Source organism: Polyodon spathula, chromosome 14 (assembly GCF_017654505.1).
Source record: "Polyodon spathula isolate WHYD16114869_AA chromosome 14, ASM1765450v1, whole genome shotgun sequence".
Taxonomy (NCBI): Eukaryota; Metazoa; Chordata; class Actinopteri; order Acipenseriformes; family Polyodontidae; genus Polyodon; species Polyodon spathula.
The window spans coordinates 8,652,325-8,679,535 of record NC_054547.1 but is presented as its reverse complement, the minus strand read 5'-3'; the positions used below and the strand labels follow the sequence as shown (position 1 = coordinate 8,679,535).

At 35.5% G+C, this 27,211-nt stretch overlaps 1 protein-coding gene across 2 annotated transcripts; it reads left to right on the top strand.

Annotated features, from left to right (window-relative positions):
• The first annotated feature begins 96 nt into the window (after nucleotides 1–96).
• Nucleotides 97–26,438, top strand: cop1 (COP1 E3 ubiquitin ligase). 2 transcript variants are annotated; one of them, XM_041270446.1, is made up of 20 exons: nucleotides 97–782; nucleotides 2,734–2,793; nucleotides 3,442–3,539; nucleotides 4,371–4,435; nucleotides 5,622–5,741; nucleotides 5,822–5,890; nucleotides 8,019–8,078; nucleotides 8,671–8,762; nucleotides 9,803–9,857; nucleotides 10,370–10,484; nucleotides 12,371–12,506; nucleotides 14,594–14,737; nucleotides 16,017–16,125; nucleotides 16,489–16,570; nucleotides 16,883–16,999; nucleotides 17,472–17,589; nucleotides 17,885–18,009; nucleotides 20,898–21,058; nucleotides 24,825–24,869; nucleotides 26,160–26,438. In XM_041270446.1, the coding sequence occupies exons 1-20, from the start codon at nucleotides 418–420 to the stop codon at nucleotides 26,175–26,177; spliced, it is 2,154 nt and encodes a 717-aa protein (XP_041126380.1). In that variant the 5' UTR covers nucleotides 97–417; the 3' UTR covers nucleotides 26,178–26,438. The 2 variants fall into 2 exon arrangements, with proteins under 2 accessions (XP_041126380.1, XP_041126379.1); XM_041270445.1 differs by having other exon boundaries at nucleotides 9,800–9,857.
• Nucleotides 26,439–27,211: the final 773 nt, after the last annotated feature.

Sequence of the window (27,211 nt, the reverse complement as noted above, 5' to 3'; positions counted from 1 at the left end):
AGATGTCCGTTAACTTTTTTTTTTTTTTATTATTATTATTATTTTATTTTACCTGCACGTACTGGGAGTCCTGCGTGATGACGTAGATGCGCTAAAATGGCTGCTCTGTAATCCAGCCGATCTCGGTAACCGGGGAGATCGCTTTTAGTTTCAAACTCTGGGATTGGCATTATGTCCTTGAGCATATTGTATTTGTTTTCTACTTTTAAAAGAACACTTTTTATTTGTTTTTAAACAGAGGTGTCTCTGTTAATAAAACAGACAAGTCGACTGGGGTTTGCTGCTGCTGTTGTGTATTATTACATAGATATATTTTAATTACAATGTGCAAATCTTTATTTAAACCCTCCCTTGTCCGGATGCAGTGAGGAGGAGATTACGGCCTAGAAGAGCTGAATTGAGCAGCGGCCTTGAATTATGTCAACCAGCCGGCAACAGCAGCAGAACGGCGGTGGAGTGGGTTCGGGGCCTGGGACTAGCAGCAGCAGCAGCAGCAGCAGCAGCGGCGGCGGTAGTAGTAGTAGCGGCAGCGGCAGCGGTAACACTAGTAACGGGGACGGGAGTGGAAACGCGGTCTCATCACGGACACTGGGTACTGGGATTGGGGCATTAGCAGTCCCTATACTGGGGGTTCCCTCTTCCCGCAATAGCGCAGTTTCTTTGGGGAGACCTGGCTCGTCCTCGGGCAGTAGCAGCAGTAGCAGCAGAAAGCGGCCCCTTCCGACACCCCTCTGCAACGGCCTCATCAATTCCTACGAGGACAAGAGCAACGATTTCGTGTGGTGAGTGTTCATGGTCTTCACAGCTACCCAAGGCCGGTATTCTTAAAATATTTGCGGTTCAAATGGATGAAGACTTTAATAGAATACAAATGCATCGCAGTATGTGCGGTCATTTCTCGGCGTCAAATCAGCGTTAATGTGTTTGCCTCACGAGTATGTCACCTGTGATACTACTTTGGTAGTTTCGAAAATCTGTTTACAATTGCAGTCTATTTGTAACTTTTTAAACACTTGTTGAGATGGTTCGTGTATAAGTGCAGGCTGACCTAAAAGTGTAAAACCTGTATTTTTATTGTAGATATGAACTGAAGAACACTATTTAAACCTATTTAAGTGCAGTGCATTCTATAAGCCAGGCATTTTCTAAATGTGTTTATACTTCATCTAGTAAATGCATTTATAAGAAGGACCAAAGAACACAGTAAATGGCCAGAGGGGCACACACATGTGTAGTTTTAACTGTCTTGCCCATGCAGGTATACTGTACTGTATTTGTGAGTGCTATGATGACATAACATCTATCCAGCCAACCTTCTGTTGAGCAATTTGACAAGGCCACACATAGTGTTCTTATATCGTCTTAGATTTCAACAGAGGCAAAGTTTTTAGAGTCTCTGAACAGTTTAATGCAAATATGGCATCTGCTAATATTTACATTTTATGCCTGACTGTTTTCTACCATAATAAAGTATAATGTTTTGGTTCGTTTTGGTTAGTTAATGAAGCCTGTCATTCATTGAAAGCAATTGATAAGCATGAAATAAACATCGGAAAATCAATTTAGTGTTTATGCATGCTAGTGGGGTATTGATATTATTTCAATAAATATACAGCACATACATTAGGTGTGTTGATTTGGTATTCACACTTTCTAAACTCCTGTTCTTTATCAGGCCAAAAAAAGTGTGGTTTGGGTTATGCTGGGGAAAAAAAAAAAAAAAAAGTAGTTAGGTAAAACTCTTATTTCCTGAATAATCAATGTGAGCATGGCACAAGTGGCAAGTGCTGTTTTACAGTACATTTTATAACCCCTGCTGTACTTTAGTTAGTTACACTGTCATCCTGCTTCATTCTCCCACCATGCCCCTTTCTCCACCTCACAACTGGCTCAGTCTCATTTTGATGGTGCATCTTCAAACTTTCCACCTGCCTTGTTGTATGCTATAGGCAGGTAGCTCTAAGGAATTACTGCAAAACTTAATGACTCTCAGTACATTCTTTTCTACACTGAAAAAATATTGCTGTAAAAAGTCTGCTGCAAATAAAGTATTTTTTTCAGTAGAGTGAAAAAAGAAAGAGATGAGTCTCCTAGTAAAAATAACAAATCTGTAACTAATCTTGGTGGAATTTGGAAAATAACAAAAAGATGTGGCAATTAAGTTAAGAGAAACACATCAGAATTTTAGCTTTAAAACTCCTACATGAATTGAGTTTTCTTGTGCATTGTTAATATTATCATTGTATATGTGTTTAGACATTAAACAGCTTTTTTAAAAATAATAATACAGCCTTATTTATCTTAAACATGATTTTCAATGATGTATCAACATTAATACCTGAAAAAATTGTCATTTGAATGTTGTCAAATGAAAAATGTTGGATTAACCAGGTCAGAGTGAACTAGTATTCATACAGTACACATTAAAAAAAAAAGACATTGTAAGTCTGAAATTCAGTAAATTGAATGGCCTGAATTTAAGTGAATACCTACATAACACACAGGTATACAACTATTCCACTGTATTAGTTGGTGGTAGGGTGAACTCTCATGCTCTGGTGATACGATGCTACTGTAATGGCTTTTTATGAGTACAAAACTGAAGCATAATAATAGCAGGCTTTTTTTTTTTTAAATGGATGTTTGTTTAGTCATTCTGATCATTAACATTTAATGATAAAAATTTTCAGTGCTGGCACAATTTTCTAATTCTATACTCCTTTTGTCTTTTAGTCCAATCTGTTTTGAGATGATCGAGGAAGCTCATATGACAAAATGTGGACATAGTTTTTGGTAAGTGACCCCAAACACCAGTAGGCTGCAACCTAGTTGGTTTTGTTACAAGGCTTACTATTTTGTAACATCTTCCAAGATTTTACTTGAAGCAGCTCTTTCACCCCAGGATTCTGCATAGACAGTGCCTTCCAGTGTTCATATTTTGATTGGGCACTTCTCAACCATTATGTTTTTAAATAAGTGAGTTGGGTCAGGTAAAATTTTCATCAGAGAAACTTTAAGAAACAGTCAAGTTTCACAAATGATGTATGGTTTTATGTTCCATTTTACTTTAAAAGTATAAAACTCAATGAGTAAAACATACTGTAAATGTTTTGGGGATTTGGGTCTCCCCCAGCACAATTTTATAACAACATTCAACTGGTTAGTTTTATCTATAAATAGCTAAATATCTCATCAAGCTTTTAGCTTTGAAACACATTAAGCCAGTAATAAATTTATCTCCCACAATGCATAGATGAGACATGTACTTAATTTTAGAAACACTAAATTATAGATTAGGAAAATTGTAAGGTTGATAGGATTTACTCTGACTAGTAGCGCTTATGGAAATATACAGTGAATACTAACATTGATCAATTTTGATGTATGTTAAGTCAGTGGTTGGTTTGTCTTTTGACAGTTTTTTTTTCTGTTTGTTTTTAGTTACAAGTGTATTCGACAGAGTCTGAAAGACAGCAACAGATGTCCAAAGTGTAACTATATTATTGACAATGTGGATCAGCTATACCCTAACTTTCTAGGTAAACTCGTTGTTTAAAAAATAAATACATTTACTGGTCAAAATAATGTACTATTGATTAAAGGCTTAGTTTTTAAATTGTATCATTGATAGTACTGTATGCATTGTTAGTATATGGTAAATAAAATGGAGTTCTCAGGGCAGAATGTACACAATTGAAACTTGCAGATTTCTCTTTTTAGCTATTTAATTAGTTTAGCTTTTGTTGAATAGTATTTTTCATGGGTAAGAAAATAGGCAGGAGTTACTGTTTACATTTACATATGAGAAGTGCTGTCGCACGAATGTGTAAATGAAGCCTGTTACACCTGTTTCTTTATATATCCGATAAGCAAGTTTTCAGTGCTTCGCTCCATGTCTGATGGCAAAGTAAGATTAATCAGCACGGCACAACCACCCTGAAGTAGAAATGCACAACACAAATGACAGGCTTGTTGTTGATTTAAACACTTCTGTCCCTGTTTGGGGAGGGGAAATGTCTTCACGCAATGTTATTGGGAACGCACTATAGTTCAGGGGTTATGCGTGCTGGACCAAAGCCAGCTCAGGTCTGGGTGGCTTGAATAAGAATCTGATCGACTCTGAGTCAGTTCAGGGCGGAGTTTGTAAGTGTTAACACAGTATAGATATGTGGTATGTGCTCAGAAGTGTTTTTGCAAAGCACTAGATGTTGCTGTTTTTCTTTAAGAAAGTTGCATTTGTAGGAAATAAACTCAAATATCGGACTTATTTAGGCCTTCATGTTTATTTTATGGCTGGTAGTGTTAAATTCTAGTTGTACAAACATTTACCATCTAGTGCTGCTGTTCATGCTTGTTTCTGTGTTTTGTAGTGAATGAACTAATCCTCAAACAAAAGCAGAGGTTGGATGAGAAACGACTGAAACTGGATCATCCGGTAAGAATATAAACAAGTATTTTTTTGTTCATTTTAAAGCTGAACCACATTTTGAATCAAAGGAATTCTAATGTGCTTCCATATATTTTGGACACACAACTGCTTTGTTAATAATATCCTTTAATAATAATAATAAAAAAAAAAAAAAAAAAAAAAACTAATAATAATAATAATAATAATAATAATAATAATAAATAAAAAATAATAAAAAATATAGTATAACAGGTATTTAAAACAAATCTTCTATAAAGTAATTGAAACCTGTTTGCCTAGATAAAAATGCATCCTGTAGATGCGATATCAACCCACTTTAGAGCAGGTGATAAATATTCAACCTTCCAGAAAAACTTTTTTTTTTTTTTATTTACTTTTTTTAAATCAAAATATTGAAATAGAAAATGTTAAAACATTCACCTCATTATAGGATTGAAAATGCCAGGATGTCAAGATCAAAATGGTAATCAAGAGATGCTGCCAAAATAACTGGACAACAGATTGGCTATCTGCTAATGAGAACAATAAAATATATCAATTTTTGGTAGCATTGCCTGCAGTGTTTGACTAAACACTGTCATTTATCCTGGGTTCACAGTCATTTTGTGAGTGGGAACATTTTAGTTTCCCTGCTATACTGAATGTGGAACCTAGCCTAAACGGTCCTTCATGCACCAAGCTCAGTTGATCGCGTTACTTAAGCAGGCCACAGTAGCATTGCTGGGAACTGGATTTCTGATAGATATATACTTTCCAGGACAAAATGATTTGATTGGTATTACATTCATATTAATATTAGGGCTTTCATTTGATTACAATTGATTGGTTAATGTTTTGGCATTAGTTGCTTAATCGGTAGATTCATCCCAGCACATTTTTAATAAAGGTAACAGTCTTATTTTCAAATCAAAGATTTTGCTGATTTGTCACCCACCTTTCCTGAAATGCTGGCATTTTACCAAAGATCACCCCTTGATGGATGTGCTTTCAATCAGTGCTATTTATGTGTTTAGTAGGAAGGGTACCTCTCCTATGAATTAAAAAAAAAAAAAAAAAAAAAAAAAAAAAAAAAAAACCCACACAACTTTTATTTAAACTGGTAATCTGTTCCACTGCGCACCCTATTATATTGTAATTAATGACAGCAGCAGCCCAATTCCCATACTTGATTTTTATTTTCTTTGTTTTCCAGAATGGACACCGATGGCATGTTTTCCAAGATGTGCTTGGTACAGATCAAGAGAACCTGGACCTGGCCAATGTTAACTTCATGCTGGAGCTTCTAGTACAGAAAAAGAAACAGCTTGAGGCGGTACGTGACACAGGCCTCTTGACTGTTTGCTTATATTTGTGGCAAATTTCTTATTTTGTTATCCTGTGTTTGTTCTTAAGGAGTCACAAGCAGCCCAGCTCCAGATTTTAATGGAATTTCTAAAGGAAGCCAGAAGAAACAAGAGAGAGGTGTGAAATTTGTTTTATCGTTCTTTTCATACTATGGTAGAAATATTAACTGCACCATTAAACCAGTACAACTAATCCCAATATCTAATCAGATTTGGGTTGCAGTTAGTTCCATCTTCAACCAGGTATTACACACAGTTCAAAGATTCATCTATGTGTATCATGTTTTGTATAAACCTAGCTCCATCAGGAAAAGGTCATTTATTTGTGTCTTGCAATTTTCAAATATATACTCAATTCTATCACATCCCTTATGAAATATGACAGTTAAACAAATATTTGAGTGAAAAAAATGTGCATGTGCCTTACCAACACCGATGCAATACAAACACATATACTTCCAAAAAAAACTATGATACTGTCATGATACATTTATATTCTTTAAATAACTGAGTTACCCTGTTAACTAAATTGCATTCTTACCAGGGCATCTCTTGGACCTGCTTAAAAATGAGTAAACAAGCTAACATGTGATTAGCCCCTGAACAACACGATTCACTGAAGTGGCATAATTGTCACCAAAACTCCTCCTCCTGACACTAATGAAAACGGTATTGTCAAAACAATGCTTACATGCCTTGTTTTTTAGGGGCACTTTCACACCTAGTTTGTTTCACCCTTTAATGCGGATTGAAGTGCGGTTTAGTTCGCTTGAAGTTATATGTGAAACCTCTTGAGAACCGCGTAATCGCACCAGGATGCGCAGCAAACCAAGTGAACCAAGATCACTTGAAATGGTGATCTCGGTTAGTTTGGAAGGGGACTCGGTACGTTTGCCACTTTGCTCCGTTTCAGCTTTTTGCAATGTGAGACAACGTATTCCAGTTCACTTGGAAACGAACCCCTCCAAACAGAAAAAGCAATTTGTGAAGTGACGTACTTCAGCAAGCGCCAAGTAAAGTGCCTCCCCTTGTTGCACATATGCAGCGGAGGGCTTTTGAAAAAATACGCACCAGACAGGAACATTGTAATGTCATATGTACACAACAGCACATCACAAACAGAAAAATACAATGGGGCTGATTTGCTAACTGGCGCATCCCAGTGCTATTCAATGAAATGATGTTAATAGTGTTTGAGATTTAATTACTATTGCAGCATGTGTGTTCTTTAAGCATAATATCAAAACTGACACAAACAAAGGTGTGAAATGACAATTGAATAATGATTTAGCACATGTATTATGTCTGGCTTTATTATAGTTGTACCATATACACTCTCGGGTAAAACATTGTGCCAAGACATTAGTTACTGTTGCATTTGCGCTGCTCTGCCTGAGTTTAGTAAGCCAGCTCCTGTTGTATATGTGTCTCACCACACTGTCACCTATACAACATTTACAACAAGCTTTTGTTATTGTTATTATTATTAACTGCTAAGTTGCATTTTGTTGAATATACACGTACATGTTTTTCATAATCGTGATTGTTCCTGGCAATTCTTCGAAAAGGAAGGTGTTTTTCCAACAATTACTTTACACACTTTTGGCATGTTACGTTTCTTGGGCAATAATTTGACATTGTAAACAGCAAATAAAACAAAATAACATGGACAACAGCACAACCACATCATGTAAATTATTCATATTGGGCAAGATGGAAAACCATTTTTCCAGCGAGAACTTCCACTGTAGTAAGCAAGAGAGCCGTGTGCATTTGGGAAAAGTTCAGTGTGACACCAGTAGAACTCTAGTCTGGATGAAGCTGCAAGTGAACCAAACAAATTAATTTGAATGCACTTTAAAATAAACTCAAGATCGGTTGAATTTTTTTGGTGTGAAACAAACTGAAGCAAACTTGAAAAAAAAAAAAAAAAAAAAAAAGTTTTGTGCTTGAACCACGATTCGAATCACTTGCAAGTGAACTAGGTGTGAAAGTGCCCTAAAGTCAGATCTGTCAATCTTCAAAACAAAGTACAAATATTTATAGACTAGTAGTAGTTCATTTTTTACTTTACTGGTTCAGAATAATATAGATTTGGCAGTGTTTTCTTTCAAGGTGTAAGTGGGGGTTGCTCTTGAATAATTTAGGTTTTTGGTGCCAGTAAGAGAAAAGGCTAATTAAATAACCAAGTAATTGATGTGAAATTGTCAATCTCTGCTTGGCTTCTATTTGGGGTCTTTCTATAGCAACTGGAGCAGTTGCAGAAGGAGCTGAACTTTTTGGAGGAAGATATCAAACGTGTTGAGGTGAGATACAATAAAACAGATTTATCTGTTAGTCTGCAATGTTGATATGTAGGAGAGTGCCTTTGTTTACATTTTGTGTTTCTCTTTTTGTTAGGAAATCTACAATAACATTTTATTTTTATTAATAAATGTTTGAATGTTACTAAAGCTATTCCTCAGACACCCAAGTACAGAATTTGAATTTTACATAAATGATGTAACAGAAAACAGATTACTTTAGTTAGCAGTGTATTATCCCAAACGACTGTAATGATTTATTGCTGCAAAACATGTATACTGATGTATTGTGTGTGTATTTATTTGCATAGTTTTCTTTTAGTGGTAAAGTATTACCCAGTAAGAATTTTATAAGGATTTAAATGTACCAAAACAGACTATTTTTGTGTTTACTTTATTTCTCAGTTTTCTCCATTTTAAACACTAATGTTGGTAGCCCCTCCTGGGTGATATTAAAAGATAATATTGTACACAGGTTGAAAATACACTTTCATATACAGTATGCCATTATGTGTTTGTATAAACAAATACTGTGTAATGTGTACGTGAGTAACAATAGTGATTGCGTTTAAAAGTTTTACTTTTTCTATTCTAGGAAATGAGTGGGTTGTATTCTCCTGGTAGTGATTTAGACCATAATCTGGATAGCACTGTTCCTCAGTTTGAAGCCCCTTCTCCCTCACACAGGTATTTTAACAGTCAGAATCTGATATTGCATTTATAAATAAAACCCTTTGCTTTTTATATTAACAGGTTTTATTTGTAAAACATAAGTACACAACCTTGGGATTTCACAAAAATATATGGACATTTGTCCAGTATGTATGTTCTTCAGTATAATTAGGGCTTCTGATTTTCGGTTTTAACTGATAAAACACTCCTGTTACAAAAACAAAACAAAAAAAATGAAATCTGTGGATAGCCAATAAACACTGGAAAAACTGTGGAAATGGTTCATCAATTCATGTTGACTTTACCCTTTTCCCATTAAAACCTATTACAAAAATAATAATAACAAATACATTTCCCAGTGCTGTTGGGCAATATCCCATCTTCCTGACTTGTAAACTACTACTGAGTGACAGTAGTAGTACAACTACTGAGTGACAGTACATTTCTACATTTCTATTAGAGACCCTGCTTGCAAGATTTAAAACGAGATTAGTCAGGAATGGAGGCTTGTTAGCGGGATTTAAAGCTGTTTTACAATTAAGATACAGAAGATATAAAACAGAATTGTGGCAAAATGTAAAAAAATGCCTACACACAAAAACCCCAGAAGAATGTGCCTATAAGCACAGGGATTTCATTGTGGAAGACAGAAAAGGAAAGAAGGTACAACTTAAGTGTACCTTAAGTACTGTCGAGTTACTATACATATTGACAGAAAAAAACAAAACGCTCAAGCATTTTGGAAAGTAACCAAAAACACTAATTTCATACAGTATATCAAAAACGAAACCCCCGCAGAAAACACAAGTATAGGCCACATTTGAACTTTTAAGTTTATCATTCATAATGTGGAATAAATAAAGTTGCCTACAAATTATGTAAAAGTAAGCTATTAACAGAACAGTGAGCCTTAAGACATTTTTTAGTCATTCAAGGTTTAAAAATATTTAAAAAAAAAGTTTTCAGTTATTTTTGTATTTATACTGTGTCATACTAGTTGTGTACTGCATGTCAGTTTTGATGATATTTAATGATCCTGTTCTTTATTTCAGCAGTATTATAGATTCTACAGAGTACAGCCAACCACCAGGGTTCAGTGGAGGCTCACAGGTAACTATTGCTGAGCTGCACTGTGATTTATATAAAAATAGATACTGGCTAACAATGACCACTTTGGGAAGTGATCATTGTTAGCAGTTTTTAGATGATAAAACGCCATAGACTTGAAAACTTGCTCTGAAATTGTAAGATTATCCAAGTCTCAGTCGAAATTACACATTTTACATGAGATGATTTGACACAAGTTGTTGAAATTTGGTACGCAGCTTTTATTCTGTGTTCTTTCTTTGTTGATGTTTCCCAATACGTGTCCTTCTTGGAACACGGTGCCATATGTTCAATACTGTTATGATACATAATTCATGTATACAGTACTTAAAAACCAGGGGGGGGGGGGGTTATTATCCAGTGATACAGTGACTGCATTTCTGAATGGTTTTGGTTTACTTCACAAGAATCTTCCTATGAGAAACAACGTTGGAAAAATGTTTAATAAAATAAATAAATAAATAAATAAAAAACTTTTTCTGAGTGGATATTTACGATAAATGTTTTGCCCTCAGGGAAAGAGGCAGACCTGGTACAACAGTACACTTGCATCTCGGCGGAAAAGACTCACAGCACACTTTGAGGATTTAGAACAGTGTTACTTTTCTAACCGGATGTCTCGGATAACTGGTAAGAAAGAGCTTATTAAAGTGTATCGTGCATGGATTTTTTTTTATTTATTTTTTTACTTTTTTTAAAGCAGTGTTTATTAAGAATATTAGCGTTATTATTTAAAAAGAAAAAAAAAAATTATAGGCCACTAAAATGTGATTAATGTGGCCCACGGACCATGCCTACCAAAAACGCAACCTTTTTGTCAGGGCATCCGGTGCATGCCTTTCGAGGCCGAAAAAGAGTGCCGTATTTCCCTGCTGGGTGTGGTTTGTACAAGTCAAAAGAGAGGACTTCACCGCGAAATCCGTTCACCAAAAGAATTCTGTCTGTGGCGCACTTTCTCGACAGTGATTATCTGGATGGCAACTTAATTGAATATACTATGGGATTTAGAAGCAAGCAACAAGTCAGGTTGAAGTCAGATGTGATACATTCAGTGCACATCAAATGTTTTATTTTTATTTTAAATATCATTGAGGTTTTAAAGGAAACCGCCATGAACACACACACACACACACACACACATATATTCTTATTAGCCCAAATGTAGGGCAAGGTTTTTGTTTTTTTGTAATGAAAATAAGACTTTAAAAATACAACTCGCCTGCAAGTCAAGGCTGTTGCGAAAATGTGTATTGAATACATTAAACAGTAATGAAAATGGATAAAACTAGCTGCAGTGATCATGTGGAAAAGAGTGTTTTGAAAAGGGAGGGGGATTAAGAGGGAATTAGGATGCCTTTTTTTAGATCATTCATATCAGAAAAGCTGATTCATCCAGCAATTATCGTGCTGCTGCTGAAGAATTCATGTCACCTAAACAACTGCTATTGAACGCCCACTCAGAGGAAATTGTTTTGTGGACTGTGGGTTGTCTGTTTCTTAATTTCTTTGCTTACCTAACGTATAAGTTACAGTATTTCAATTACATTACTATTTTTGACAGAAACCTATTGTCCTAATACCGGCACTCACTTTTAAAATTATATAGAGACTTAAATTATTGTGTGTGCATCATTCGGATATAAAACATGTTACAGCATTACCATACTGGAATATAAACCTGTATTTCTGGATTACAAACAACTATCCGAACTTTACTACGCCAGAAAACATATACCACTGACGTAATGGTGAGTAAAGAAGTGTTTATTTTTCCATATTCATTGCTGAAGTTGTTTTATCTGCTTTATATAATGCCATCTTATAAATCCTTATGTCTACTGTACATTATTGTAATGTTTGTAATTTATAGTCTTTTAAAAGATTTCAGTGTCATTGTCAGTGGTCTGCTCTTCTGTGACCTGTGATCACAGACAAAAATATGACAAAAATGGGTATTATAGGCCATGCAGACAATCGCTAAACTAACAAACTAATTACAGAGTACAGATACTGAATCGTATATTGGTAAACAGACACATTACAGTTTTGGAAATTACACTCACCATGCAGTGTTGCCAATCCGTCACAGAATTTGGGGAGTCCACATCTCTATTTCTTGTCGTTCCCCATTTAGTTGCCGTCTCTGTTGGTCAGTGGGATCCCACTGCCTCATCGGCAGTTAAATGTTGGGTTGTGGCACCTCTTCCCTAAAATTAATTGGCTCTTCGACTTCATTTTCTATGTTTTCAGCGGCAGTCCCTGTGTGTGTTTACCTTTTTCATATGTAACTTCCTGTTTTATTCCAGCTAGCATGATTTTTGAGTGGGTGTGGCCATACACTACACAAAATCTGTCGCATCTTTATTAACAACACAAACTCATCCCACTTGTGACCTTACCTGGAATCCCAACCAGGCCTCTGGAGGTGAAAGACATGCAATAACAGCCCTCACAACCAGTCACGTCCTGTACCGTGTACACTACAAGTAATCTTTTACCCTTTCCCTTCCTCCTAGATGAAAGCAGGACCACCAACCAGTTGGATGATTTTATGGAGTGTCTTTCTAAATTCACACGCTATAATTCAGTCAGACCTCTAGCCACACTATCCTATGCCAGTGATCTCTACAATGGCTCCAGTATTGTCTCCAGGTAAAAAAAAAAAAAATTCTGTAGATGCACTTCTTTTAAGTGCTAGATTCTAGACTTGCATCACCATTAAATGCTTTCCAAAAGACTATTAACCATTTCAACTCCAGATGTAAAAATGAAACCCCTTCCCAGGTACCAGATTTTTCATGAACCTTTTATGCTCCGGTGTACTACATATCCATGTTCAATATAGGGAGAAAAACGTATTTATTTTTTATTTTTTTGAACAATGAAAACAAAATCGCTGCTAATAACAGTAAACAGTCATTCTCAAATAAAACTCAAAAATCAAAACGTGCAATTACCGACTTGCTCTGTGCTTCTTGTGTCCTTTTTTGTTTTCATTTTCGTAGCAGACCCTGCACCTTTTTTGCGGTCTCTACTTGTTTGAGGTATAGTCACAAAAGCGTTTACACAGCAACTTTGCGCAGGCATTGTGATGGATCGATCTGGCTGCCGCAGACTCGTGCTTTATTGCCTTGTACCCAGTATTGTGTTTTGATAGTATTTCATCATAGCACTGCCATTTCAAACCAAACAGCTTCCTGTTTGCAGCTGGCTTCCCTGTAAAGTAGCTGGGTGCTTTTTTGTTTGTACTGTTCTTGGCTCCACATCCTCTCTATCATCATCTGAGTAATAAGTCAGCATCACTGTCGCTGGTATCGAAATCTACTGAACCAACTTCAATCCCGTTGTCGCTCACCACGCACGTTGCCATGTTTAATTTTTGCTAAAAACTATAGAATCTACAATTAAACAAGTAAAACTAAAAATAAAACAAACTCCTATCTATCTCTCTCTCTCTCTCTCTCTCTCTCTCTCTCTCTCTCTCTCTCTCTCTCTCTCTCTCTAAAAATATATATATATATATATACACACACACACACACACATACATACATGCTTGTAACTTCCTGCAGTATATCTGTCTTCTAAATGCCCACAGGTAGATTGGAATCTCTACATGACATACAATTGGATACAAATGTCACCTGACCCTCCCCTGACTTTCATTGCACATTCCACAATATGAGCTGCTAAACAAAAATGAAATATTTATGCACAGTGGTTTAGAGAGTACATACTACCGTTATTTTCTTTTACTTTAATTTGTGTTTTAGTAATTTGAGTCGTCCTGTGTACCCCCAATTGATACCCCCCTGCTCTAGCTTCTAGAAGGGGCTTGAATACTATTATGTTTGTATTTCTTGTATTTCACCTTTTTGGTCACCAGTAAACTTAAACGAAACACAATCCTGCAACACAGAACTATTAATGACATATTTAAAGTCAAGCTGCCTGGCATAATGTTTTGTTAGACATTTTCTTTTTTGTGCAACTCATTATCAGACAGCATGTTCATCATAAAATTCAAGTAGCATCTTAGTCATTTCAACTTCATATCAATACGTTATTCAGTCTTTTGAATACCAATAAAATAAGTGTGACTGAATTGTGAAATGTATTCGCAAACTATGCCCGTCATCTAATTTCTTTGAATGCTGGAATTGAATAATACCAGGATCTAGAATATCAAAGTGAGAAACCAATTCGAATTCATTTATATTTCATAGCATATAAAATATCACATTTTTCTCAATTAATTTCTTAACCTTATCAAGGTGAGCGATGATGGGGTGAGAGCATGAGATTTACACTATACATTTCTGAACTTGTACAGTGTAAGACTGATATCTCCACAAAAGATATCTAGAGGTCAGTTTTGCTATGTATACACTAAGTAATCAGTGTTGTGTGTGTTGACTGCACTCTAGTTTTTAAAACACAGCAGTTTATTTTTTTAATCTTCTAGAATTTTTTTTTTCTATCTGATCAGTGGGGAAAACAGTTCTCATCTCTGTATTATGTAAATAATCTAGTTGTTTAAATGAAAGAAACAACATGTTACAAACCATCAGTGTCAGCAGAAAAAATCCTCAGCAGTAGGGTTTGATTGCTTTGCAAAATATCATGGTTTGGTGTGTGTTAAACAATTCAAGTAGAATTCAAATAGGCGTGCTGATTCGAATTACCTTAATTGTAACGTCAGTCTTTGACATCAAAACAATTACTTTTATTTTGTTTCAGTATTGAATTTGACCGCGACTGTGATTATTTTGCAATTGCCGGTGTTACAAAGAAAATTAAAGTATTTGAGTATGGAACCGTGATCCAGGATGCAGTGGACATTCATTATCCTGTCAATGAGATGACCTGTAACTCCAAAATCAGGTAATTCTTTTTTCCATCTTGTTGGTACATAAAATAACAGGGTTTGATGATCAAGTTCATGTATCCAGAGGGTGCCAGAACATATTGGTTGTTACTAAGCAATAACAAACCTAATCAATATAGTAATTTGCCATGGTTCAGGGACTATAACATTCATTTGGATGGGTGCAGCTGTACTAAAAAAACATGACAATTATATAAAGTATAAATGTAAATAGATTGACAGCTCACTATACAGTGCTGTTTCTTTAACCTCAAATGTATTAACCAAGTGGTTGTTTCCACTGTAATTGGTAGATGTTTTTCTTTGTGAACGCATAACTCCATCTTCACAGGGAGGGTGGGAGATTATTTTTATTTATTTATTTTTTGTGTTCTGTTTTTTATGATGATTGCAGTCATTTGGAGTAGTACTTTTTTTTTTCCCCAATCATTCCAATAATAGTCAAGGTGCTTGGATTATGAGATCTGCTATGAGTTATGCTATTAAGTCTAGTTGCCTGTCCTAGATACTTATGTAGGCTTGTTTTACAAATATAAAGTGTCTCTGTTTATCTGCGTATACGTGATACAGTTTGCTCCTTTGGATAGGGAAGTTTTTCCCAGTTTGGAGTATGTGGATATAGTTTTGGGGATACGGAGACTGAAAGGCAAGCAATCTTGGAAAAAGGTTATTCAAGAAAGCTATAGTAAAGCAAAATTAACATTCAGCTACATTGTTATAGCATCTGTCTGGCTGTAATTTCAGGCTGGACTGGGCTTACAAACTGCCAACTGAGTCCGTCATAGTAAAAACTAAGTGTTAAATACTTAATCACAGCAGGGACACCTGGAACTGCTTTTTGGCCAGCAGCAGGGCCCACCTCATCTGAATCTTGGTTTGGATATTCTTTAGTACATGTTACTGAGAGTATCAGAATCTGGAAGTTGAGCATTAAGAGTTAAGGCTTATTCACACTGGACAAGTGAATGTGTAGTATGGCTCCACTCGTTTCAGCTCGGACCCTGTAGCTTGCTTTCAAATAAGAAATCTCAGGACAAGACTTTTGACATTCCTTGCAATATTTAAATTGCTACTATATGTTTTATCATGGGGCTTCAGCAGTGTTTTTGGCTGAGGACTGACTTGCATGTTAATAACTAAAGGGTCCAACTAACACTTTCTTTTAGGGGTGTAGTGATACAGGTCTCAATGGAATAGGTATCACGATACATTTGATAGTCCTGATGAGCTACTTGTATGTTTTGTTTTGGTTTTTTTTCTTCTGTATTTCCTCAGCTGTATCAGCTGGAGTAGCTACCACAAGAACCTGTTAGCCAGCAGTGACTATGAAGGCACAGTTATCCTGTGGGATGGCTTCACTGGACAGAGATCAAAGGTCTACCAGGTAAGGGATGGGTGTATTTTATCTGGTAAGGTAACCTTTACATCTTAAATTACCAATGTTGCACACTGCTTGCAGTCCATTTTAAAAGCACTGATAGCAATGCATAACTTTGTACCATAAATGCCGACGTCTATGCTAATGTTTTATACTTCGTAAACCTGGTGGTTTGGTGGCTTTGCCTGTCCTTTCCATTAAATATTATGATTCAAACTTATGGTGGCTTGTTAGTGGAGAGCTTGTGTTTTTTGTTTTGTTTTTTTGTAGTAAACTCTTGCTGATATACAAACTCATACCTGCATTGTCTTTACTGCATAAAGGAAATGTGAAATGTAACCTTTGTTATTGGGATCATGCTTTATTTAGGAACATGAGAAAAGATGCTGGAGTGTCGACTTCAATCTAATGGACCCTAAGCTCTTGGCTTCAGGCTCTGACGATGCAAAAGGTATGAAGAAAGAGGATCAGATCTGAAAATCAGCTCTTGCTCTAGAACTAAACATGCATTCATTTGCATAGAATAAATCGGGCAACAATCCAGAGAGTGTTTATAGTGAAAGAAAGCTTTCCTAGGTAGCTTTAAAGTGTAGATGTATTTAATTGGTTTAACTGGGATTGTTTTGAAGTTTTATTTTGCTAAATCCCAATTAAAGTATATCTAACCTTTTGGTTTTTGCCATTCTTGGAGTGACAAATCAAAACACTTTTTATTCTTTGATTTTAAATATTTGACTTCAACTTTCTTTCTTTTCTTTTTCAGTGAAATTGTGGTCTACAAACCTGGACAACTCGGTAGCTAGCATTGAGGCAAAGGCAAACGTGTGCTGTGTAAAATTCAGCCCAACATCACGTTACCACCTTGCTTTTGGCTGTGCAGGTAGATGTGTTTTTTTAAATTTAAGAAGCCTTCATATTTTTGGATGCCTCTTGTTTTTTATATGTCTAAGAGTGACAAAACTTTATTATTTAGCTGATGTCCAACGATTACTGAAGTAATGGGACGGCTGTGGGTAAGCTCCGGAGTTGGTAAATAGAATAACAGGATTTGATGATCATGTTCATGAAGCCAGAAGGTGCCAGAACATATTTGGTTATTACTAAGCAGTAACAAACTTAATCAATGTAGTAATTTGCTGTGGTTCAGAGACTATAATATTAGTTTGGAAGGGTTCAGCTGTACTAAAAAACATGACAATTATATGAAGTGTAAATGTAAATAGATTGACAGCCCACTATATAGAGCTGTTTCTTTAATCTCAGAAACGTATTAACCAAGTAATTGTTGCCAGTGTAATTGGTAGATGTTTTTTTTCTTTGTGACAGCATAGCGTATCTTCTATTTTCTGTAGATCACTGTGTCCACTACTATGATCTTCGAAACACGAAGCAGCCTATCATGGTATTCAAGGGCCACCGGAAGGCAGTCTCATATGCCAAGTTTGTCAATGGAGAGGAAATTGTGTCTGCGTAAGTTTCAAATGTCTAAAAAACTATTGGTCTAAAAAACTTGCAGTAGTTTTAAAAAATGTGCTATTTACACTATGCATTAAGTTTGTATGTTTTCGCAGTTACCTGTGCAAACATGCAACCCTATCTGTATATTGTACTTTTTTTTTTTACTTGCATATGAATACTAATTTTACTTAACAATAGAGAGCTTGTTAAGTGTCACAAATTAAGTTAACTCATCTACTGTATTAAGTGGAGCTTATTTATCAAGACCTCTTTATATTGGTGGTGATTTATTTATTTTTCCTTGCAGATCTACAGACAGCCAGCTGAAGCTATGGAACGTGAACAAGCCCCACTGCCTGCGTTCATTTAAGGGTCACATTAACGAGAAAAACTTTGTTGGTCTGGCATCCAATGGCGATTATGTTGCATGCGGTATGTTTGTGTTGTCTGTCGAAGGATGTTTGTGGTTTTTTTTGTTTGTTTTTTTTCTTGAGATTCTTTCATTTGAAATATAGTGGTTAAATGAAATGTACTGTATGTAAATGCAGATAATGAATCACTCATTGTATAGTGGCAGCTGACAGCTGTAATCTAGCCTTTCCTGGTCGGAAGCCACTTTCGTGATGCTCACAATAAGAAAATGACACCTGTTCAATATGATTTCTCTTGGATTATTGTAATTTATTTTCTAAACAGAGCTTTTATATTCTCACTACTGTGTATGTATTTACTGTGTATGGTTAACACATGCTGTTTAGGTGCACTCTTTCTACCACAGAGCATCAGGGAGTGAATTGCCTTGACTTATGTTACTAATCCTAAAATAATTTTAAAAACCATAGAGGTGGTTCACTTTCTAGCTACCAGGGGTGCTGTTCCGTTGCTGTAGTGAAACCTGTTTAGTCTTACTTAACATATATTTCTTAAATTTAGTGTTCGGCAGTTATTTTTTTTTCTCCTCAATTTAGTAGTGTCCAATTATTTTGTGTTTAGTTCAGCTCACTGCTACCACCCCTGCACTGACTCAGGAGGGGCGAAGACGAACATACGCTGTCCTCCAAAGCATGTGCTATTAGCCGCCTGCTTTTTTGCACACTGCAGTCTCAGCATGAAGCCACCCAGAGCTATAGCGTCAGAGGACAATGCAGCCCTGGGCAGCTTACCGGCAAGTCTGCATGCGCCCAGCCAGACCACAAGGGTTGCTGTTGCCAATTGTGCGCCACCCCCTGGGAGCTCTCATCCTCAGTCGGCAAAGAAATAGCCTGGACTCGTACCAGCGACATCCAAACTATAGGGCGCATTCTGCACTCTACGCGAGTGCTTTTGCTGGATGCGCCTCTCGGGAGCTCACAACATAAATGTCGTAAAAAAAACAAAAAAACAAACGGTGTAACCTTATATCAGAACCAGTGACCTGTTAAGAAAAACTGCCAGCTAATCAATGAAGAAACAGCTCTTTATTAAAACACTGTTGTACTGCTCTTTACTATTGATATCCCCTTTAGCTTGTCCAATTAGGTGTTAGTGGCACATTAGGCAATCCTGAACTAGATGAGAAATTCAGGTCAGATTTTAACATAAATTACACCCATTTCAGAATACAAGTGAATATATATAGATATAGATATAGATATAGAGATATAGAGATATAGATATAGATATATATCTATATCTATCTATCTATCTATCTATCTATCTATCTATCTATCTATTAGGGCTGTCAGTTAAGCCTCCAAATGGCAATCGATTAATTGGGCACACAAAATACAACTGTTCAAATAAATTGATTCTACCACCCACATAAAGTTTTGCTTCCCTCCCCTCCCAAATTCAAAATACATTCCTATATGACCAGGGTGGCACAGAGTAATGGTTAAGTTAGTGTTTTTTTTTTTTTTTTTTTTTTTGACATGGTTATTGAAGATGTCCCAGTGGAACCCACATTGCTGCCTGCTTCACATCAATAGTGCTATTCAAAGTATTTTGTCACACTAATTGTTATCAACAGAGATATACACAGATTCTGCTGTTTAGTAGAATCTTGTGCTCAACAATAGAATGCAAGGGGTAATTAACTGTAATATAGTTTTTCCTGTGGTACTGTAGGAGTACCAGCGTAAAAAAAAAAAAAATACGTATTTAGAGATGTGCGAACCAGTTCCTTTGAAACGGAGTACCCAGTTTCTGCTTTGGAACCAACGAACCGATAACAAATACCAAGGGTCCGGTTCCAGTGAGATGCTCCTGTTAATAATAAAACTGATTTATTAAAAAAAACAAAGTAGTTCATTATCAAAGACTTTTAATTTCTGTCCAAATACATTTGATAACTATAATGGACAATTTTTCATACTTCTAAAAAAAAAAAAAAAAAAATACGCACTTAGCTAGACTATATACCGTTTTGTTGTCCTTGTTTCAGACTACTGTCTGATCGAGGCTGTAATGAGTTTAGTTGGACTTTTTTTGCTTTGTGATTGTTGCAGTCTTTCTACATCAGCATGAAAAAAACATTAGAACTGTAGCACTAGTGCTTGTTTATATGTAATGTTTATAGGTTCACACTGACATGTATTTTAAAATAGTTTGGGAACCGGAATCGGACTAGTTTTCAATGACAGATACCCAGTTTCCAAAAAATCTTCTAAAATGCACATCATTCTTTTATCAGCTGTGTGCGGCACTGATTGTACCTGTATCGACTATCTTTGTGGTCATTAATCATGAAACGTGGACGGAGCACTAAGCCCTGTTTTGATAAATGTATCATAAAAAAGGATTATTCCCAGCTTTAACAGTTTATTTTGAATCTCCAAAGAAGCGCACACTATATACAGTCAATTTTCTTCAGTGTGCACAATTTATTTACATATTGTTTGTCAGGAATACAAGACTGTCGTCCTGCTTGGATCCAAGGCGGCGCGCTTTTTTTTTTACATTGAATACACAGAAGTCGCGTTTTTGCAAAGCATTTTCAAAACTGATTCACTGTTAGGATGGGACCAGCAAATCAGATGCTAGTTACAACTAGCAGGAAAAGAAAAGCACGCCCACTGCTTGTCTTTGGCAGAAATACTGTAAATAGCAAGACAGGGTGTTCGGTGCAGTTTTATTGATAAACTTAAATAATGTTATTAACTGTGTTACAAAAATGTAATTATGTAATTGGTTATCCAGTATTTATATTGATGTATATACCTGTATATACTGTCCTTGATAACAAGTTTTAAGTTTCTGTATGGCATGCTACAGTAAATGTTACAGTTGGACAGTGTTGCTATCGTATGCTCTTTACCCTAATTGCTGTTTCTTCTCCTCAGGAAGTGAAAACAACTCCCTTTACCTGTATTATAAGGGCCTCTCAAAGACACTGTTGACGTTTAAATTTGATACGGTGAAAAGTGTGCTGGATAAAGACAAAAAGGAGGATGACACCAATGAATTTGTCAGTGCTGTGTGCTGGAGGGCATTGCCTGATGGGGTAAGACCTACTGCTGGATATTCTGCAAGGGAAAGTCTGTATTTGTCTTTAAAAATGGGTTTTGTTAGATGAATGATAAGTATCAGATAACAGATTAAACACTGGCGTTCTTTAAAATTAAATACAAAAATAAAAAAAGTAAGATTTTGTTGCCCTAATGAGCAAAATGGTAGCCACATATCCTAAAGAAACTGATTTGGTATAACAGCAGTAATATGATCTATGGTTTCATTTCTGGTTTATACAGTTGTAGGGTCTGATTGCATTTGAATGTGTTTTTAATTCAAATGAGTTCTCCAGAATGGGATTATGCAAATTATCGTGTTGCATGCATTTCAGATCTTTTAAGAGTTCAGTGAGGCATGCTGTAAACATTGACTTTCTCATAACTTTGGACTAAATGCAGATAATTCAATGCAGGAAAATATTAGAATTTTTTTTTTTTTTTTGGAACAACTATTGAATAAAAACAAATACCTGAAGCTTTCTTCACTCCAATAAAGATTTGCATTTCATTGGATCTAAACATGTTGTAAATGGAGCTGCCTGTTTAGCTGGAGATGTTTTCACTGCAGTTTGAATGACAGAAATTAATTTTTTGGGGTTGGATTTTAAAATGTATGCGTTTCACAAAGGACAGAGACCAGCAAATCACGAGTGTATCATCCAGCAAGATCCTGGTCATAATAGTTAATAATAACCCCTCTTGAGAGAACGGGACATGTGAAATTGATTAGTAGTAGGATTTATTTATTTATTTATTAACTTGAAATCCAACAGCAGACAACATACATTATCCTTGCCAGAAATGCCAGGCTTAGGCGACCCAGTGGTGTAGAGGATTAACTTGAGACTTCACCCTTTCAAAGGCATGGCCCTTTGTAAACATAATTACAGTCTGCACTAGTTTATCCTCATGAATGCATCAGTCAACACTGTAACAGTTTGATTCTATCAGAAAAATACTACATGTAACCATCACCCATTATCCCTGGTGATGTGCAGGAGCTAATTTGCTTTGGACAAAATTCAGCCTTAAAATAACATGGTTAATTCTGGCCATCTTGTACATCTTTATATTTATTTCCAAGCCTCATTTTTAATATAAATACTATTTGCATTGAATATGGAAGTGTTAGGCATTATATCCTTAAATATTTGTCATAATTAAGTGATAACCACTTGTTTATAAATTTAGAAAAGTGAAATGCCCCAATGTTCAGTTTCATGTTGAGTTGTTGTCTCTTAATAAAGGGAATTCCACATCCCAAAACTAACCATTGATTCCTAACAGAATTATTTGCTAATATCTATATACATACGTACATACATACTGTATTTGTTATATTGTTTACTTGCATTTGCTGTGCTTTTAGTTATGGTTGCCTTTCATAGTTCTCAATAGTATACCATGTTAGGGGAAATTCCCATATATACAAAGAACAGCTTATCAAATTGTAATGTAAGTTAATTCTGACATTCGTTACCAAGTTATTGAATATATGGGGATATAAGGAGGTGTTTGTATGTCCATCAGTTTCGAGTTTCTGTATCACAAGATGAGTTTTATATCTGAATGTACGGACTGAATGCACAGACATAAATGTGACATGTTTTTATAAAGCATGCATTCTTTCTAAAAAAAAAAAAAAAAAAAGTGTTTCCCTGTGCTATGTTAACTGGTCCATGCTTGTGTATTGCCTAAACCAATACAACTGCGATGCCAAGCTGCACAGGTTTGTGCATTTGAGGAAACCGTTGAATGTTTGCCCTGTGACGCTTTATGTATAAAAAAAATCCTGTTTGACATAATCTAAAAATCTGACAAAAGTTACAATTAGAAAGAAAAAAATTCAAGCATACAGACAGTGGCTGACAGTCTGTCCCACATAATTTAATATATGATTAGTGGTTAATTATCTTTCAGCAACAAAGTTTAATGTGCTACCAATTGTGTGTGGACATTTAAGGTTTTAGAAATATTACCCTTAAATGGGTTTGATGCTATTACAACACTTGTCAACTGTTTTGAACAGTTTTAGCATAGTTCTCTATCCTGTTCCTCGTGTCAGTGCTGTAAATGAGAACCTATTCTCAGTTTGTCCTACATGGTTAAACAAGTACATTACATTTGAATACATTTGCAAAGGGTACCTTTTTAATGTATCTGGTTCTCTCTTGAGTAGAAGCATCTTTTTTTGTTGCTGGTGGTTCCTAAAAATTAGTATTGATTCCTGTCTCTCTTTCTGAGCTCACTCGGCCAAGTAAAATATTATGGATTACAAGTAATGCATGGCTATCATTTTAAATTATTTTAATAAAAGCTTTCTAATCACACAGAGTACATGTGCCCAGTTATTTAATCACTTTGTAGGTTTCCAAGGCGACACTGGTGGGTTACTGTACATTCTGTTCAGATTTAAATTGAAATGATTCCACCTTGATAAATTATAGCATTTCAGTAGTCGTAGTGGTTACTAGTGTGCTTAATGCAGGTCACACTAATCATTACCAACAACTGTTGATTTAAAATGTTTTGTTGTATTGTCTTTTTGAACAATGAAAATGTGGCCAATCCAGCATGTTGCCCTGGTATACCATTAAAGACTGCCTTTTGCAACAATGTTGGGGGTTAGGTAACATGAGTTCCATTAGTGGGGTTAACTTTTTATTTTGAACTGGAGCTTAAAACAAATGTTGCTATGTCCATTACATTTGTTATAAGAAGGTTTATGTATTTATTTTTTTCCTCTGGCTTTAAAATAAACTTATTTTGCTAATTCAAGCAAGTGAAAGTAATGCAATTACCTCCCTCCCCAGATAAGCAGATACTTACCTGCACCATTACTCTCAGAGGGCCCTATTCTACTTTGGTTTACACTCTTCCTCCAGCGCATGAATAGCACGTAAACCAAGTGAGAATAGGGCCCTGTAAGCATGCCTTTATTACAATCATGTACTGTACTTTTCCTTCAGTTCCACTTTTTAATCCTTGCCTAAAACCTAGAAAACAAATTATGCTTAATATAATTATATTGGTAGAATCAAAGAAAGCTGGTAGTGATATATCTATCTATCGATTGATCGATATAGATATAATCCTATATGAGATCTTCAGCTTAATTGTATTTTGATAACCTTTTTCACAAAAATCCCTTTGGTTAGTCCACTTGTATGATAGGAAATGTAGTCTCTTGCAAAAGACAAGTACAGAAAAAAAGTCATTGATTTACTTAGTAATGACTTTCTTGAGACACCAATTCACAATCACCAAAGTACAGCAGGCATGCTAATTTACTGAGTAACAAAAGGACAATGTGCACACTTTATTTGAAAAGTATTGTGAGGAAAATCGGTTTGATAACAAACAGCTGTCAGTCAGAAGGGGAGTCCAGAATCTCAAATTAGGAGTTTTTAAAATGTAGTGAATTGTTTGACTCTGTAAATAAGATTCTGCTGTAATTCTGTTGATCATACCGAGATGAGAAGCAGCCTGTCCTGTACAGTAATATCCTGCTTACCCTATTTTTTTTGAGAAAAGAAGAAAAATGGCTAAAACAATTCTGTCAGAGGAATTCTTGGGATTTCTTTAAAAGGTGTTTAACCAGCCAGTGCCTATGGCAACTATTTCTATCTTTCTGTTCTGAACTTTGATATCTTCAAGTGGTGTCTATTACTGAAATTTTTCTGACAACAGGAAACGGGATATAAGTTAGTTCAGTTTAACTTTTTAATCTAATTGTCAAGTATTCTGTTTATTTCTCAGGAGTCCAATGTGTTGATCGCAGCCAACAGCCAAGGCACAATCAAGGTGAGGGATTAATTTTCTAAACAAGTCTTTGGTCTAGCTACATAAATAAACCCACACATAAGGTTTCAGAATTGGGTTCGGTTGATTCCAGAACTATTTAGATCATTAATATTGTATGCAAATGACAATTCTTATTGTGATTATATCCCAGCAATGCTATACATTTCACAATGCATATCAAAAATGCAATTGCTGGAATAATCAGCAGAATACCCAGCTTCAAAGTTATAAATATCTGCACTAACAAAAAAAATGTGAACATAACTGATTATATAAAGTATAAGGAGCTTTGGTATTGATGGGGGTGATTTGCTATTAGTTTCTAAGCACCGCTCCCATTGAGGTAAGTAGCATTGTTCTTTCTAATGTTCTGAAACAATGGCAGTCAATAAGGTAAAACAACCCTGCCTGTCATTTTATTTATGCATTCCCTGGACATTAAATATCAGTTGAGTGTTTGGAGGGAATAAAAAGAAAAAGGACACATAAGCAGGTTGGTTAATGGGAACTGAGGAAAACGGTTCACCACCTCATTTAAACACTTCCATTGTTCAATATGGTTTGCTCACAAGCACTGATTAAATATCTTTACCGGTGAGCAAAATTGTCAGGGGAATAAATGCCAGTGTTAATGTTGCTTTATTTTTAAGATTGGGATGTATTTTTTCAAAATGTCAAAAGATAATTTTGACATTGACTTTATTTCTCTATTCTTTTATGCAAGATATTCTTCACCATCCCGTGATTTTGAAAACATTGTTTAAGAATACTTCATTCAAGTTTCTTAGGGTGCTGATTTTCATTTACTTTTTAAAACACATTAGTCTCAACTGAATAATGTTCTACTCCCATAGTTTCTTCTTCCAGCACTAATGCATTTGTAGATTGCATACATTGGTTGGCTTGTAGCTTTTAGTCAATGACTTGCTCCATGACATGTTTCATTGGGTTTAAATCTAGCTATTCTATTCAATAATATATTTAAAAGAAATGCTTGACGGGTGTGCATATCTTCTGTGGCTTGATTAAATTTTGTTCATTTTCCCTATGAGAAGGGGGATTTGGTTATAGCTTTAGTTTATATTGGATTGTATTTTATATTCTTTGCATTAGGCTGTTTAAGAAGATTGAGAAGAGGTAGTGTGTGTTTTTCTGTTGAAGACGCTTGTAGTTCAGTAACATTATTGTTTTACTTTTAAATTATACATTCCAGTCTATGCTGCAAGGTTGTTGTGTGTTTGTGGGTTTTTTTTTTTTTTAACACATCAGCATTTGTTTGTCATGTTTCAGGTACTGGAACTTGTATGAAATGAGATCTACCAGAACTTGGCTACCAAAACCATTACCTAACAGCACTCAACAAGAACGTTTCCAAAGGAGTAGGCATTTTGTTTTTGAACTTTTTTTATGTTCAATTTTTATCAGCAAATCACTTGTGTAAAGAAGAAAGATTCCGGCCTGTTGTGGACTTTTATGAACTTAAGCATGAAGACAGAGAAGTTCTGTGTAAATGTTGTCATAAGAAATCTATTCAACATTTCTTTTTTGAATAAAGTTTATTAAGTTACACTTTTTATCAGAAGGCAGACTCGTACTGGCTTAACAAATAGCACAAAGTGTTCAGAGTTTGGAATTTCAAAAATAAATAAATGCAAATCAGGGTTAAATGGCAGGAGAGTGGCACTACTTTATGGTAAATATGATTTTGATTAATGTATATTTGCTGGTAAGTGTTTTTCTTCTATGAGAGATTTTGGGGCGATATCTGAATAGCCTTTAAAGAATGTCTAACATGCACAAAAGACTAAGTTCCCTAATTTTATTTTCATTTTAAAGTTCAGCTGGGTTTTTAGACAAAGCTAAAACTCAATCCAAAAAACGCAATATGAGAGGTGTGCAACCAACTAAAAATGAATACAGTTTTAGTAAAATAGCTACTGTTGTTATGAGGGCTCAGCAGGACCCATGAGAACAAAATATCAAACTGTTCTTTGTGTTCGTGCTTTGGTAGATCTTAAATATTTAGAAAGTTTGGCAGTTTTTGTTCATTTCAAGCTCTTAAGGTCTATAGAACACTTTTCTTTTTATTATTATGCATATATTTTAGAAATATAGCATTTGTGTTCTCTGTGGGAATCAAGTTCTCAAGTGTGTCGTTGACACTGCTTTGATTTCAGTTTTACATGTACAAGTGCCTACTATATGATTTAAGCATCCTCGTGATGGGAGTTTGTTTTTTTGTATATCTGCTGCTACTTTAATTGCGCATATCTCAAACACTTTGAGATACAGACCTCTTATTTAAAATTGTACAGAAACTTGAGAAATGGAAGGCTGCTTGT